Genomic DNA, 15,162 nt, shown 5'->3' on the forward strand with positions numbered 1-15,162 from the left:
GTAGTTTTGGTACAAATGAACAGTGCTTACATGAAACTGTTCATATCCATAGCTCTGCACAGGATTCCTGATGATCTTTAAATTATAATGTCAGGAAAAAACTGATGGCAAGCTTACAATTTAGAATAGTTAGTTCAGTGCATTTTAAGACTTTTTAAAATCTCAAAAATATGGTGGCCAAGACGTTCATAACAGGAGCACCATATATTAAATTCAATTGTTTTTTAAATAACAAAGTGCAATCAAGATTGTACAGCTTTGCTGACACCAGAACTGCCAACGTATCTGAGGCACATTTTATTTGGTGCTTTACACAAGGGAGGGAGAACTGAGGGCGCTACATCCAAATGCACTTCTGACAAATTAGCCTGTGGATGCTGATAAAGTGATTGTTTTAAGGTGTAACTGGAGACTCAGGCAAACCACACAACCCAAACTTGTGTCTCTAACACAATTGCGAGCTTTTTTACTATTATATCATTAATAGAAGACACAAACATCTCTAAAGCTCCAAAACTTGGCAACTCATACCAAAAATGGTTTAGATTAGGGGAGAAAATGAGAAATACTAAACGCTACAAACCAGAGGAGACGAGTGTACATTTGCCTTTGGGGTGAAATATGGCTGTAGCATATTTTTTTTTAAAAGAACGCAGACACACATAAGCTCTCTGAATGGAAAACCCCACCTATAGACCATCTTTTTACATTTGTTAAAACACATTTCAGAGACCAGATGCTTTGTTGCCTTCCTGTGCTGAGCTAAGGCTTCGTTTTTCTTCCAATAAGCAGTCCTCAGAGAGAACTACGGCACGACAGCAGATGATTTTAGTCCTTTTTACAGCCTCCAATGGGCGTGCAAAACCTGGTCTCTGGTCAGCCCTTCAAACCGACCCAGAGGTCATCAGTGAGCCTGGGAGATGACGCTCTGGCAGCGCGGGCAGAGGCAATCCGCTGAGTTGGCGGTGTAGCGGCGACACCGCGGGCAACGGGCAGCAGAGGTGGGCGTCACTGCGATACTGTAGGCACTCTCCTCGCGGATTACACCACCTGATAAAACACAGACAGACTCTGGTGTGAAACTTGAAGATTTGCAGGTCTGTAAATGTATAGAAATGCAAAAAACCTGTCAAAGCAGTTTGAATAAAAGTAATTTCAACACCGAAACCTTACTTTAAGTGACAAAATATAGGTTTCTATGGTTGCATACTGAAAAAAGGTAAGGCATCAACATCCTGCACTTAAAACAACACAGGAATCAAAAATGTCTTATGATCACTTGAGTGAGTGAATCTACACAGGCTTCCATGTTAACTTCCAAGCAGAAATAAACATGTTTACACACTGGTAGGGAAAAAGCGTTGCTGTGACAGCCATCAGCTACTGTTATGCTTATCTGGGAGTTTGGGGCTAAAGGTCCTCACCCTCCAGGTTGATGAGGAAGGTGCCATGGTTCAGCAGAGCCTCCGGATCCAGGTCTCGAGGCATCTTTGTGGCCAGGTTGACCCGAGCTGCCATCATCAGCTCAGCCAGCTGGGAGGTGGTGGAGGTGGGCTCCTCCTGGAGAGACTGGAAGGAAAGTGGATGATGGCAGGAGTATATATATTATATATATTTTAAAAATTCAAGTACGAAGTAGTGCTCAGTGTTTCACAAATCAAAAAATGCACAATGTTTTAACTGAGTGCTAATATGAGGCACCAGAAATACAATTTCAGTTTTTCAATTTCAGTGCACAACAGCAGCTGTCCCGGTAAAGGTGATGGCTGTAATTGATGCCGTAATTAAACAAAGTGACATAACATCTTGTAAAATCAGCCAGATATGAACTGATATTTAAATTGGATTTCAGTCCGTTTATGACTTTAAAAAACGCTGGATGGGGTTTTGGTGATGATGGGCCAATCTTTATTCTCCCATTCTAAGTTGTTTTGTGATTACTGCAAAAGTTTTTCCAAACTCTGCTCAAAATGAATCAAGATGAGTGAGAAACTCAGACAATTTATTTTCTCACTGTTATGCTTGAGATGAGCATATTGGGAAGCGTTTATCATGCTTAGAGTGATGCAACATGTTCCCATCAAATTGATTCATATTTCTCTTCTCTCTGCTTCAAGGTGAAACTAAGAATGAGGAGAAACTAGCATCATCATACATAATGTTCTGAGGTTGGCAGACTCTCACACGTCTTCCTTTAAAACAAGTTTACTAGTCTAAATTTAATTGATTAAGAAATTAGTAATCAGGGACGTCCCTTCACTCCGGCAGCCGGCTTCTTTCACAGCTTGCTGAGCTCAGCAGGTTGTTCACTAACACATACTACCCTACACCTACACTAGTACAGTACACTGCAACAGATGACCTAAATACAGCAACTCTAGGTCAGTTTAAAGTCTATATCTATTTCTTTGATGTTAACAAAACCAACACAAAAACAAACCCATGGGAGTTTCTGTCACACAGTCCTTCTGCACTGTAGCATACACTTCAGTTCAGTTTATATGAAGAGCCAGCTTACCTCCATGAGTTCGAACAGGAGACCTGGTTCGATGGCGACAGTGAGGTCGTACCTGGCAGCGTTTTTGCCAGGAATGGAAGACAGGAAGCAGTCCCTGATGGCACACGCTCCTTCCACAGCCTCCTCTAATCCTGGTCGCCGCCACACAGAGCTGCTTTTAATCCAGCCACTTTTAAATAATGTCTCCCCTTCTGTTGAAACAGAAAACATAGAAAGGCTGTGTGGTGGAGAATGCATGGGGCAGTAAAAGAGTAACCACAGAAAATCGAAAGACACGTACCGTCATGTCCTGGTGCGTGCAGGTACACCTCTTCAGCCATATGTGGCAAGATCGGAGCGATGGATCTCGTCACGCCATCCAGAATTTCCTCTAAAACCGTCTGGCAGGATCTTCGACCCAACGAGTCCTCTGCATCGCAGTACAGTCTGACCCACGGAGAGACAAAGACATGAACAAAGCTACTGGAGGCAAAGGAATCTTTAACATGTTCTGACATGTTACCTGTCCTTGATGATGCTGAAGTAGAAGCTGGAGAGCTCTCTGGTTATGAAGGCCTGCAGCACACGGATGACCCTGCCAGCATCAAACTCGCTGTAGGCGTCTGTAACCTGGGAACAAAGAGACGTCAGCAGGGGGCACAAATGTGCTCGTTTCATTAGTTGGATGGAACTACACCTTAAACACACCTTGATGCTGTACTCGCGCAGCAGGTGCAGCATGTACTGGTCGATGTAGTGCATCTGTTTGGGATCCACAGCCTGCAGTCGTGGGTCGAAGCCCTGCAGGTTTCCGAGCAGGAATTTCAGAGTGTTCCTCAGCTGGAAGGCAAACAACAGCCATGAGAGGAGGTGCAGCAGGTGAGATGAATGTGGCGAGCAGATAAACTGCACCTTACAGTACCTTACTGATACTGTCCCGGGCTGAGTTGAGCACAGAGGGGCCAATCTGGACCTCAGAGAAGACGTTCGACTCTGCCACCCACCAGCGGAGCACGTCTGCCCCGTAGGCTGGCTCAGTGGGGCCCTGGCAAAGATGACAGTTTAGAAAGTTTCTACACAGAAATGCAAATTTATCTTCTCAGTTTCAGCTCCATTTAAAATCTTTTTTGTTTGTTTTTTAAAGTGCCAAACGAGGAAATGGTAAAATCAAAGAATCACAACTGGAAATCTTTGATGCGTGAAGTTCTACATTTGCAGAGTGTAGTTCTGACACAACATGTAGATTGTAGTCAATAACTGTCCTTTATTTAACTTTATCCTAATTTCAAATCTAGAGTAAGTTGAAAAGTCTTCGTCTGTTACCTTCCCTCCATTAATGACCACATCAGGATCCACAACGTTGCCCACCGACTTGGACATCTTCTCTCCTTTCTCACTGACTGCAAAGCCGTGGACCACAAGAGACCTGCAACAATATTCATTTTTCAGACACTTTCCTTCTGTGTATCATCATCATCTGTGTAGCAAGTGGAAGGCACGCTCACTTGTAAGGTGCCTTGTTCCTGACAGCCACACTGGTGAGTAGCGATGACTGAAACCAGCCTCCAATCTGGTCCTTTCCCTCCACATAAACGTCAGCCCGAGAGTCTGACTCCGCTGTGAGAGAAAAGGGTCAAAATCAATCTTGACACTCTGTGATATTGGAAATTAGTCGCACAAAATATGCATTTTGTTCCAGAAGACAGAAATGTCTGAAAAAGACCAGAGAGCAGCCACTGTTAGAAGCTTTGCACAGACAGCATCACAAGCAGTTTTCACTGTCGTTCACCTCCACCCTGAATAAACAAATCCACAAAGACCAAGAACCAAGAGAAGAGCAGAGTTCAGCCCAATCCGGGAAAAGCACATCATCTACTATGCAGAGAGCTGAGGTGACCTCTACATCCTGCATGCAAAGGGAGAAAGAAGAAGACAGCAGCTGCAACCCAGTATGTCCCCCAAAAAGGAATGCTTTATATACATATATATATTAAAAAAAATCTATTTTTTACATTTTTTAGCCTTTTTTCAGCTTTATTAGATAGATGCACTGAAGACTGGCAGGAAAGCAGAGGGAAAGAGAGAGGGGGAGACATGCGGCAAAGGACCTGCTCATCCAATTGAGCTAAAATATGAGATCAGCATTTGCAATGATTTGCGAGCCATTTTAAGCTAACAATAATAATCATAATAACAAATTATTAATACATCTTCAAAGCCTTTACAAATTAATCTCCCATGGGCCAATGGGAGATTGGCCCAGACTTATCAACACTCTCAGTGTCCTGAATGTTTTTGAAAGGGAGTCATAAAAGGCAGGGTGCTGAGATTCATGCTGTGCTAATCAGTTACAATGTTCCAACTGAACAAAATGTTCATCAAAAGACATTACTGAGTACTGGCAGTACTGAGGCACTCTGATGGAGTGGAAGGAAGAAATGGGTTGGCTGGTAAGCAAGTGATAAGTGATGCAAGTGACATCATTAAAATCTTTTGGGATATTTGATAAAGGTAAAAAGAGGTAAAAAGTACAAGAGAACATGGAAAGAGACAAAAAAGAAAATAAATGACTATAATACAAAGACTAGAGTGCCTGTCCCTGTAGCTGAATGATCGAACAACCTGTAACCAGAGATTTCTGGAGCCCAGCTGAGACGTGACTCAGGCTCACCAGAGTTTTCCTCCATTTCCTCTACAAATGACAACACAACCACACAGATGATGGGAAAACTCTCATACTTCAGCAAATAAGTGTCTATTTGAATCTCCTGGAGCAAAACAAAGCTACTGCGCCATGTGGTAGTAGTTCAAAAATACCTTTAAAATGCAGACAGTTCAAAGTGAGCACGATCCAACTCTAATATTGGTTGAATTGCTATTAAAAAACATTAACTCCACTCACACCCCTCGGCAAATTTTGACCCAAAATGTGCTGAATAATAATCCCCCACCTGATTACGCCACCTGCAGCCTGAACCGTTGACACGAGGCAGGTGTTTAACAGGTATACCTAATAAAGTGTGTAATTTCTGCTATTTTAACTTTTTACCCAGTGTGTTTAGTGAACGATTTCCCTTCTTTATCCAAACTTATATACATCTAGTTAACAGTTTCCATACTATTACCAGTTTTAACTTTTAGTCAAACTTATTAACCGGTTTTCATTTTTTCCTACTTCTGACCCTGACAGTCAGCAGGAATTTCTTCCAGTTCTAAAAACAGAAATAAATAAATCCAACCACCTTGTCCGGTATCTGTGATGTGCTGAGGTTTGCTAATCCAGGACTCTCACTAGCCCACTCTCACTAATGATGCTTTGCAAAGCAGCTTAACTGGCATGTCGGACTACACAAAGTAGCTTCAAGTAGCTTTGTCCCTAATAAAACTAATAACAGGAGGTTTGATTAGAGGCACTTGGAAACCTTCAGTCACAGACGTGTTCTGCTGCTCTGAGACGATCATTTTCAATGTCCTCAGAGAGGTTTTTACAAAATTAACAAAATCCATTTATACTTTTACATGATCTGCATAACAGGACAAATTGAAGAAATTTCAAATGTACCTTCGAGCACTGCTGCCCACGACGCTCCACTGTCAAACCAAATGTCCAGGACGTCTTCTCCACGAACATAATCACTCACTGCACCTGCTTTACTCTGAGACAAATATATATTCACAGAAAAACTGTGATAAGTCATACATTCACGAGAAAAACATCTCATATATTCTCTTAGAGAAAAAAAATTAAAGAAAAAATATTGCCAAGAGTAAAGCCATGTGCCCTTAACCACAGTCCCTATGATGCCTTTAAAATCATTAATTGATATAGTTTCAGTTTTTCCTTGTTCACAGTGCATAAGAAAAGGCTTTTCCCAGACTTATCGAAGTCCAGCCACCATTTGAAGTGTAGCTGGTAACTTACCGGAGTAGAGACAGAAGGGTGTAGAGGTAAAGTGGAAATGTACTCAACATTGGTTTATAGATATAGATAAGAAGCATATGCATGAATGACACCATCATCAGCATAGAGGTGTACTTTTGCTTAGATGTCCTTGCAAATGTCATTAATAAAAATGGGTCCCAACATGGAGGCCTGTTAATCCAAGAAAAATCTGATTTACGGCCCCCTGTGTGGACACACACTGGGTTTGATGCACCAGTAGGTTTGCTTGTACACTGGTTTAGAAATAGACCCCAAGAGGGCTGTAACACTGTTGCACATTTTTCCTAAAGTAGTTGTAAATTTAACAAAATGCTGTTGTCTAAAAAGTAGGACAGCAAAGTTGAGAATGCTTGAGGATGGGAAGGGATGCCACTGGCAATGACATCAATGATGACATGGATGACAGTGAGAACCCTGTTATCAGTAATATCTGATTGTTAGCAGTTTCCACACATTAGTTTACGCACCTTCTTGAGCACCTCGGGAGGCAGCAGGGTCTCAATGGGAAGCTCCCACCAACAGTCGCTGCCCTTTTCTTTGAAGAGCTGTGCGATGTGGGACACAGTGTATCTGTAAAGGTCAAAGAATCAGAGATGTTAGATGTTAGCCAGTTTGTAAATACTGTTTGTTTTTTTAAAAAAGAAGAAGAAGAAGAAGAAGAAAAAAGAGCAATTTCAAGCAAATACAGTAAATATGTGCATGCGGCTGTTGGTGTGTGTGTTTTATTATGAATGTGTTTGTTGGCTTTACTTGTTGATGAGAGCCTCTCCACTTTCTTTATGGTAGAAGACGGGGATGGGGACGCCCCAGCTGCGCTGCCTGGAGATGCACCAGTATGTCCGTCTGTCCAGCATGGTGAGCAGGCTGCTCCTGGCCGACTCGGGCAAAACGCGCACCTTCTGCAGGGCCTCCTGCAAAATCCCACATACATACTTCTTTAGACAAAACTGGAAATGTGAAGCACTCCCCCTCACTGGAAGAAATGAAGTGTCAGGAAAAGAAGAAAAAAACTAATCTGGTCCAAATCATCTAAATGTATTTTACCTTTGCTTTGTCTTTGAGTGTCTCTGTGTTGATGAACCACTGTTTGCTGGGTCTGATGACTACAGGTTGCTTTGTCCTCCAGTCATATGGGTAACTATGGACGCACTGCTCCTCCTTCAGCAGAGCATTGCACTGCTTCAGCATTGAAATCACTGAGTGAAGCAAGCATCAGATACATCCATCAAACAAGAAACAAACTAATTTTCCAAACATTTTTCTATCTTGATTAAAAATATTATTTATAAAAAAAACTTTAATGTCTAAATTCCAGATTATTGGATTTTTTAATGTGCTTATTTTTTAGCAGCCTGTAGAAACCCCGTGTTCTGCCCTCTTGTCCATGTTTTTATACCTTTATCGTTTCCTTCTGTCACTACAGAAAGCTTCTGTAGTTCAGCTCCAGCTAATTCATTGAATTTCCCATCTTCATCCACCATACATTCCTTTGGTAGAAGAATAATGTGCACAAAGGTTTTATCACATACTGTAGCCACATTATTCAACAAACATGATCCAAACTGTTAAATAAAAATCTCCATGCATGTCTATTGGCCATACTGATACATGAAAATCCCTTTTTGTATTTTATTTGCTTTTCACAGATTTCTGCCTACTCCACAAAGCTTTCATAAGTCAATTTTTTTTTTTTTTTAATTTCTGTGTGTGTACAAAAAAAATATAAAATAAATAAATAAATAAATTTCTAGTTGCATTTTTTGTATATTTCTGTATTTTCACCTTAGTTATTTCCCCAGAAATATGTTTTTTTTCTGTATTTCTTCCTACTTTTGGCTCTTTGGGGCCTCCATATACCCACAAGTTTTTTCTTGACTGTTGGGATTTTTAGTTTTTACACACAGAACATACCACAGGCAGTTTAAACTGCGAGGCCACACTGTAGTCCTCCATGCCGTGTGCTGGTGCCGTGTGAACCAATCCAGTTCCCTTCACCATGGTCACGTGATTAGCTGGCAGCAATGGCACTTGTTTGTCAGGAATCGTGGGATGTTTGCAGATCCCACCTTCAAGCAGGGAGCCTAGGGGAGGAAAAAGATGGATAAACAACTCTGCTCATGTTCTCAAACAGCAGTGGTTCTCAAACTTTGGTGCAGGGTCCACTGATGGGACGCAGAAGGAAAAATACAGAGAAGAATTTTATTTCCCCAAAATTCAACCTGGATTATTTTTGTTAACAGCTCATTTCCACTGCAGGAAGTATCACGGCTGCACCTGGTAAGGTGATGCTTCAGACACTGTGTGTTACCTGTGAAGGTGCCCACAGTCTGCAGGTCTGTGCCCAGCAGTGCTGCTATGCTGGCCGTCCGCTCAGTTGCTACCAGAAACTTCTCAGAGTTGTCCACTCTCTTCACCACAGAATACCTGCAAACAAGACAGAACAACACTGACTCAAAAATGTTACTGACATCATAAAAATAGTGCCTGGGTTAGATGTGAACAATAAAAATGCCTTGGTTTAAAACAAACAAACAAATACCCTCTATAGTTATGAAATGGAAAAGTATCTCTTAGGTTTAGGTAATAAAGTCATGATGACATCTTATAAACAGAAACAAATCGTTTGCTTTTTTCACGACTGTGTCACATTTTGCAATGAGGCCAAGTTGGACGAGTCTCCAGTGTTTCAGTGGTGCTGTTCCTTACTGGGCATTTGGCATGTAGCAGACAGCCTGGTTAGCAGGAATGGTCCAAGGCTGGGTGGTCCACACCAACACAGAGACACTTTCCAACCCTACACACACACAGACACACACAGTCAGGAGATTTCATACCAGGTGAAAAATGACTAAAAGCTTTATCCACACGTGTGCTTCACCTTTTTGTGAAGCGATCTTTGGTGGAAGCGTGACGAGGGGGAATGTGGCATAGATGGCTCTGCTCACATGCTCGGGGTTGTACTCCAGCTCAGCTTCTGCCAGAGCTGTTCTGTAAAAGTTGCAGCAATAGATTCAAGATTAGAAGAAATTATTACAAAGATGTAATAACCGCAATAAAACTGCATTACCCGGATGAAGGCGACCAGAAGACAGGCTTGTAGTCCTGGTAAATGAGCCCCTGAAGAACAAAGAGGGACAACCACATTAGACCATACACTGGAACCTAAAGATATCTCAGTGAGTCCCATTTTGATGTTTAAATTAAATAAAAAAATAAAAACATAAAATGTTCTCTGACTGGGGTTTTGGATTCTGTTAATCCAGCTGACACAAAGAAAGCCTGTTCATGCTGAACTTAATTTGTAGGTACATCACTCTACTGTGACACTGGCTGATGTTTGGATCAGATCATCACCCACCTTACTGTGCATCTCTTGGAAGACTTTCAGCTGAGCAGCCTCGTAGGTGCCATCAAAAGTGTAGTAGCACTGATCCCAATCAGCCATCACCCCCCAGCGCTGGAAAGCAGCTTTCTGGCGGGCTATCGCTCCCTCTGCAAACTCCCGCGCTGGATGAGACAAACCAAAAAGCAGCTGCATAAAATCTGAATAAAAGTCAATTGAAAAAGCCTTGCCCCTCCTTCTACTTCCTCCTTCTTCTTCTCACCTTTCTGTCTGATCTGCAGAGGACTAAGGCCGCTCGTCCCCAGGTCTCCCAGAGCCTTCAGCTCAATGGGGAGGCCGTGACAGTCCCACCCTGGGATGTAGTGCACCTGCCGCCCTCTTAGCATCTCAAAACGGTTACGGATGTCCTTCAGGATCTGAATGGAATAATAATTGAGAAGCTAGTAAATATTTACAAATCATGCGGGCAGGAATAAAATAAGAAAAATGCAACAAATTTGGACCAACCTCTCTGTAACTCAGAAAATATTGATAGCAAGAAGGGAACATTTTGAATGGTTTCATTAGCTATAGTAATGTTGTTGTAACTATTCGCAGACAAAGGTGGTAAATCAGTCTTTTTTTTGTAGGTGTCTTCAGGAAGACTGCACTGACTCAGAATGGAAAGAAACAAATGTTTAAAGCTTTCAATAACATTTCCACCAAATACGCCGTTGTTTGCATCCGTCTTAAGAATTTGTTACTTGGGAAACTTTCACAATAGGAGGAAGAGTAGGTGAAATATACTACGTCCTTGTTACTTTAACCTTCCCAGTCTCAAATTCCTTTGGAATGTATTTCCTTTTAACTGGACTCAGACAGAGTTCCTTTAACAAAATAAGTCTGATGAGTTTTGTTGTAAACTTATTATCAAAAAGGATTCTTACTATGCAGAGACATCCAGGAGAAATCTTGGAGTACAAAATGTTATCTTTAACAGTTGCCGTTTAAGGGGCTAGTATAATTTTTATAATGAACAGTGACACAATTTTGGGATTTAAAAAGACTAAAGGTGGGTCAGGGTTGGTTGGCAGGTAGGTGATCTGTCCAGGGTGTGACAGCTGGGGTAGGCTCCAGCTCAACTACAATGCTCAATTGGATAAGTGAAAGAAAATGAATGGATGGATGTGACCTTTGTACGTACAAAGATGCTTTTGTTTTCCTCGTAAAATGCACTCATTATTCTACACATGTGTTTTGTGGTGTAACGTTATATTTGCAAATCAATTTTCATTGGAGGACTTGATGATAGAAAGCTGAAAGGTTTTCACTTTTACCTTATTGAGAGCGTGTCCAACATGAGGGTCTCCATTAGCATACGGAGGTCCATCATGAAGGCAGAACTTATTCTTGGCCTTCCTCTCCCGCTGCCATGAGTACAAATCTGCAAAACCACACTCCTGCAAAAAATAAAAAACAAGTATTGATATCTATTAAATCTAGAGTGAGCTATTTCCAATATGTATGAAGGCATGATACAAGTCTTTTATCACGTGTGACCAGGTTTAGTAATCCCAATCCTGTAACTTTTACTCATTTGTGTTAATTTGTAATTTTCTCAAGTCAAAATAGTTTTATTTTCTTCTTTTACTTTCTTTGTAAATTTTCTTATAATGTCTTGTGCTAACCATGTTACAGTAATCCCTTTAGTGTTTTATGAATAGCACTTTAAACTGCCTTGTCGTTGCAATGATCTGCATGTTTCAACTCAAAATTGAAATCAGGACTAGTTAAAAGTAACAATGATATAGCTGTGGGCCTGAACAGTAATGCCGAATTAAAGACTAAATGCTAAACAAAAGTATAAACTATTCGTGTGTTGTACTTTATCGGAACCACTTAGTAAGGAACAAAAAAAAAAAATAGAATTTGACAATTTTTGAATGAGATTTCGTTAGCCTGCTGTACCTGTTGTATTTGGAGTTCTCGGTCCAGAAGCTTCTGTCCGGTCAGTTTCATCGGGAACTCTGTCTTTGGCAAAAGCACCGAATCCCGGTACAGTGCGTTACTGGAGCCGTTCTCTGCGGGCTGACCATTAACTTCACCCGAACCGGTACCGTGACAGCGACGGCTGGAGGTGCAAGACAGAGCGCGGTGCAGGAGGAGGCCGCCTCCCCTCTGTGACCTCCGTGCCCATCGCACTAGCGTCTGGCTCCCCGCCGAACTCCGGCACAGCAGCCGCAGCATGGACAGACGAATAGCTCTGCGGCCGAGCTGCTAACTCGCAAAAACAGACAGCTTTGTTGTTTCTGCTTGAAGTTTCCGTGTTGTTTTAGTCCGCCCTTCTGTATGAGCGTGCTCTGTTTCCTTCGGAAGAAATACAGGAGAGGACAACTACGGAAACCCAGCGGGGTCATGGGTGAAGCTTTCGCATTTTTGACAGCGAGATGCCACTGGGGGCGCTGTTTATTTTGAACCATGACAGCAGAAAGAAAGACATTGCTATAAATCAGGGGTAGGCAACCTTTCTGATGGCGAGTGCCATCTAAACTTTCCTCAGAGGTCAGTGTGCCATATGATTGCATTAGCAATAAATTTAATAACGCTCTATATTAACAGTTACACACTATATAGAACCACTTTATAGAATTATATTTGTTCACAGATGTTGGCAGCTATCAGCGAGTAGTTATCAGCTATTTCGAAACAAAAAAAAGACATTTATCAATAACAAGAACTTCATGACAGCAAATGAACTGTACAACAGAAAATACAAATGCTATTTATGGTCTCCTCACAACAATGATAAGTAAAATAAACTGGGCCAATATGGCATGTTTGATAATACAGGGATACACATGTTAATGTGATCTCTCTCCCACTCAGAGACACAGGTCTCCGAGCGGCTAAGCGAGGACACTCTTCATGTGAGAGAAAATCTGCTCACACAGATATGTAGACCCACATACTGTCAATAAGGCCTCTGCAATGTTCTGAAGACAGTTAAACTTGTCAGGTAGTGATGTCCAGCAGGTGAAAATGCAGCTCCATGAACACGCACAGCTATGGATTCCAGCTGCTTCGATGTTGCATTAACTGGCATTAACTCAGCCAGTTAATGCGAGACAAATCTAGCTGCTCATTAAAGATTTCTGGTTTGATCAGAAAATAAAACATTGGTCCATACACCTGAAAGTCCCAAAAACGCATTGGGAATTCTGTCACGAGTCTACGGATGTATCCGTGTATCTCCGTGGTGCTGATGCTGTGCTGAGCGGAAAGCTCCTGAAGCTTTTGAAGTGTCGGAATGTGGAAAGCTAACAACGTCCCCCCTCAAACAAGAGAGACGGACTTGCGCCAGAAAAGCCGATCAGCTGATCATTGATCAGTTTCATGATTGAAGTAGCAACAGGAGGGGGAGGGGGGAGAATGAGAGAAGAAGATGCAGCTGTGCAGCGTAACGACAGAATAACTCCAGCTTTGTGTCTTTTTCCATTGTAGCTGACAAACTGCGTTCCTTTTAAGCTCAATACGAAACGCGTAATATTTTCTCTGAATACGAGACGATTCCGTCTTTTTACGGGACGGTTGGCAACTCTACTAACTAACCTTATGAATAAAATAAAGTTCACTACAACAATGTTGATGAAAACTCCGTCATTCTAGCTAGTACGCAGTACGAGTTATTGTAACTGACTGTAAAAAGTCAGCACAACGAAAATAAACTCCACCTAAACTTGGTTTATATCTGACCCAGATAGACTGCAGGTCATAACTTCTTACCTGAAGTTCAGTTCACCTGACGCTCGGACCGGTGCTGCCTCGGGTCTCTGCTCCTCCTGCCTCCCCTTTCCCTCATCCACCTGCTGGCCTCCACCACTTGCTAATGTTACTGAATCAGTGGAAGCTACGCCATAGCCACCACCAAACAACTGAGTTATTTTTACACACCGGCCAGAATCTGGCCAATCCACCCCCTTTCATTGTTTATACAGCTACAAAAAAAAAAAAAAAAAAAAAAAAATCATCGGCCCACCGAGCGTGCCATCAGTTAACCCTTCGCGTGCCAGCTGTGGCACGCGTGCCCAGGGTTGCCGACCCCTGCTATAAATTATTACGCATAAATTACATTTCATGTATATAGAATATGGAGTGGTGCTCATCACTTATGCCTCACTGGGGTTCAAATCTTGATATTTAGGCCCCTTAAAGACCTTATAGTAACTTTTTACTCCAACAAAGCACTTTGCTCTTGTGGTTCATAGCATATTTAGACGTAGAATGGGAGGCAGAGCCTTCAGCCTTCGGGCCCCTCTTCTGTGAAACCAGCTGTGAGTCCGACACCCTCTCTACTTTTAAGGCTTAAAACGTTCCTTTTGACAAAGCACATTGTTAGGGCTGGAGCAGGTGACCAGGTAGGTGGACTCCCATGATCCATTGAGTGTTTCCACAGCAGTCTTTGTGTTTTCCTTCCCACTGTCACAAAAGTGCTTGTTTATAGGGGTAATCTGATTGTTGTTGTTTTTCTTTGTTTGTTTTTTTGTATTTTGTAGGGTACTTACATTAAAGCTTGAGGCAACTTGTTGTGATTTAGTGTTATATAAATTGAATTGAATTGAACTGAATCCAGTCTGGGGCTTTTCTGTGTTGAGTTTGCATGTTCTCCCCATGTCTGGTTCTCTTGTGGTAATCCAGCTTCCTCCCATAGTGCAAAGACATACAGTTAAAGGGGTTAGGTTAATTGGCGATTCTAAGATTGATTATAGGTGTAAATGTCAATGGTCGCCTGTTTCTCTGGGCTAGCCTTGTGATAAACTGGCGACCCGTCCAGAGTGTACTCTGTCTCTTGTCATATGACAGCTGGAATAGGCTCCGGATAGATCTATCTATTTATAGATAAATAGATCTATCTATAATAATTATCTATAATTATAATGTTTGTGTAGTATTCACCTTTTCCAGTTGAGTTTAGTACTATGGTTAACAAATAGTCTATTTCCGTTATATAAAATGTCTTTATTAGAGTGTGATGTTTGTTCTACCAGATTAAATTCAGTAACTGATACAATCATGACATATTAACTTAAAGTTCTTGAAATTCAGAATGAGAAGGAAAAACTTCCTTTTACTGCAGTACAAGGAAGTTTTTCCTTCTCATTCTGAATCTCCACGGATGCTGAACCTTTTATTAATCTGGTTAATAATTGGCTCAAATAATAATTTTGTGTTTATGTTTCATCTTTACACAATACACAGTCCCCACATATGAGATGGTATAACCTGTAAATCATGTGTGAGGGATAAATTAGTGTCTGAAAGTGAGACGAGAAATTGGTTCTTATCATTTATCCTCAAACGGTATTTAATTTGACCTGCAAAGATAGAAATGGGGAGCCTGGA

General features: G+C 41.6%; 1 protein-coding gene across 1 annotated transcript; it reads right to left on the bottom strand.

Moving 5' to 3' along the window:
- Positions 1-71: 71 nt before the first annotated feature.
- On the bottom strand, positions 72-12,167 carry iars2 (isoleucyl-tRNA synthetase 2, mitochondrial). Its single transcript, XM_003447831.5, has 23 exons — positions 11,731-12,167; positions 11,100-11,222; positions 10,046-10,199; positions 9,799-9,947; positions 9,508-9,557; positions 9,319-9,428; positions 9,147-9,234; positions 8,749-8,864; positions 8,352-8,521; positions 7,837-7,927; positions 7,485-7,636; positions 7,191-7,351; positions 6,908-7,010; positions 6,060-6,153; positions 4,003-4,114; positions 3,821-3,923; positions 3,420-3,542; positions 3,206-3,337; positions 3,021-3,127; positions 2,799-2,944; positions 2,519-2,709; positions 1,425-1,569; positions 72-1,050 (listed from the first exon to the last, which is right to left on the bottom strand). The coding sequence occupies exons 1-23, from the start codon at positions 12,007-12,009 to the stop codon at positions 905-907; spliced, it is 3,045 nt and encodes a 1,014-aa protein (XP_003447879.1). The 5' UTR covers positions 12,010-12,167; the 3' UTR covers positions 72-904.
- Between the last annotated feature and the right edge of the window lie 2,995 nt (positions 12,168-15,162).

This window comes from Oreochromis niloticus, linkage group LG19, assembly GCF_001858045.2.
Source record: "Oreochromis niloticus isolate F11D_XX linkage group LG19, O_niloticus_UMD_NMBU, whole genome shotgun sequence".
Lineage (NCBI taxonomy): Eukaryota > Metazoa > Chordata > Actinopteri > Cichliformes > Cichlidae > Oreochromis > Oreochromis niloticus.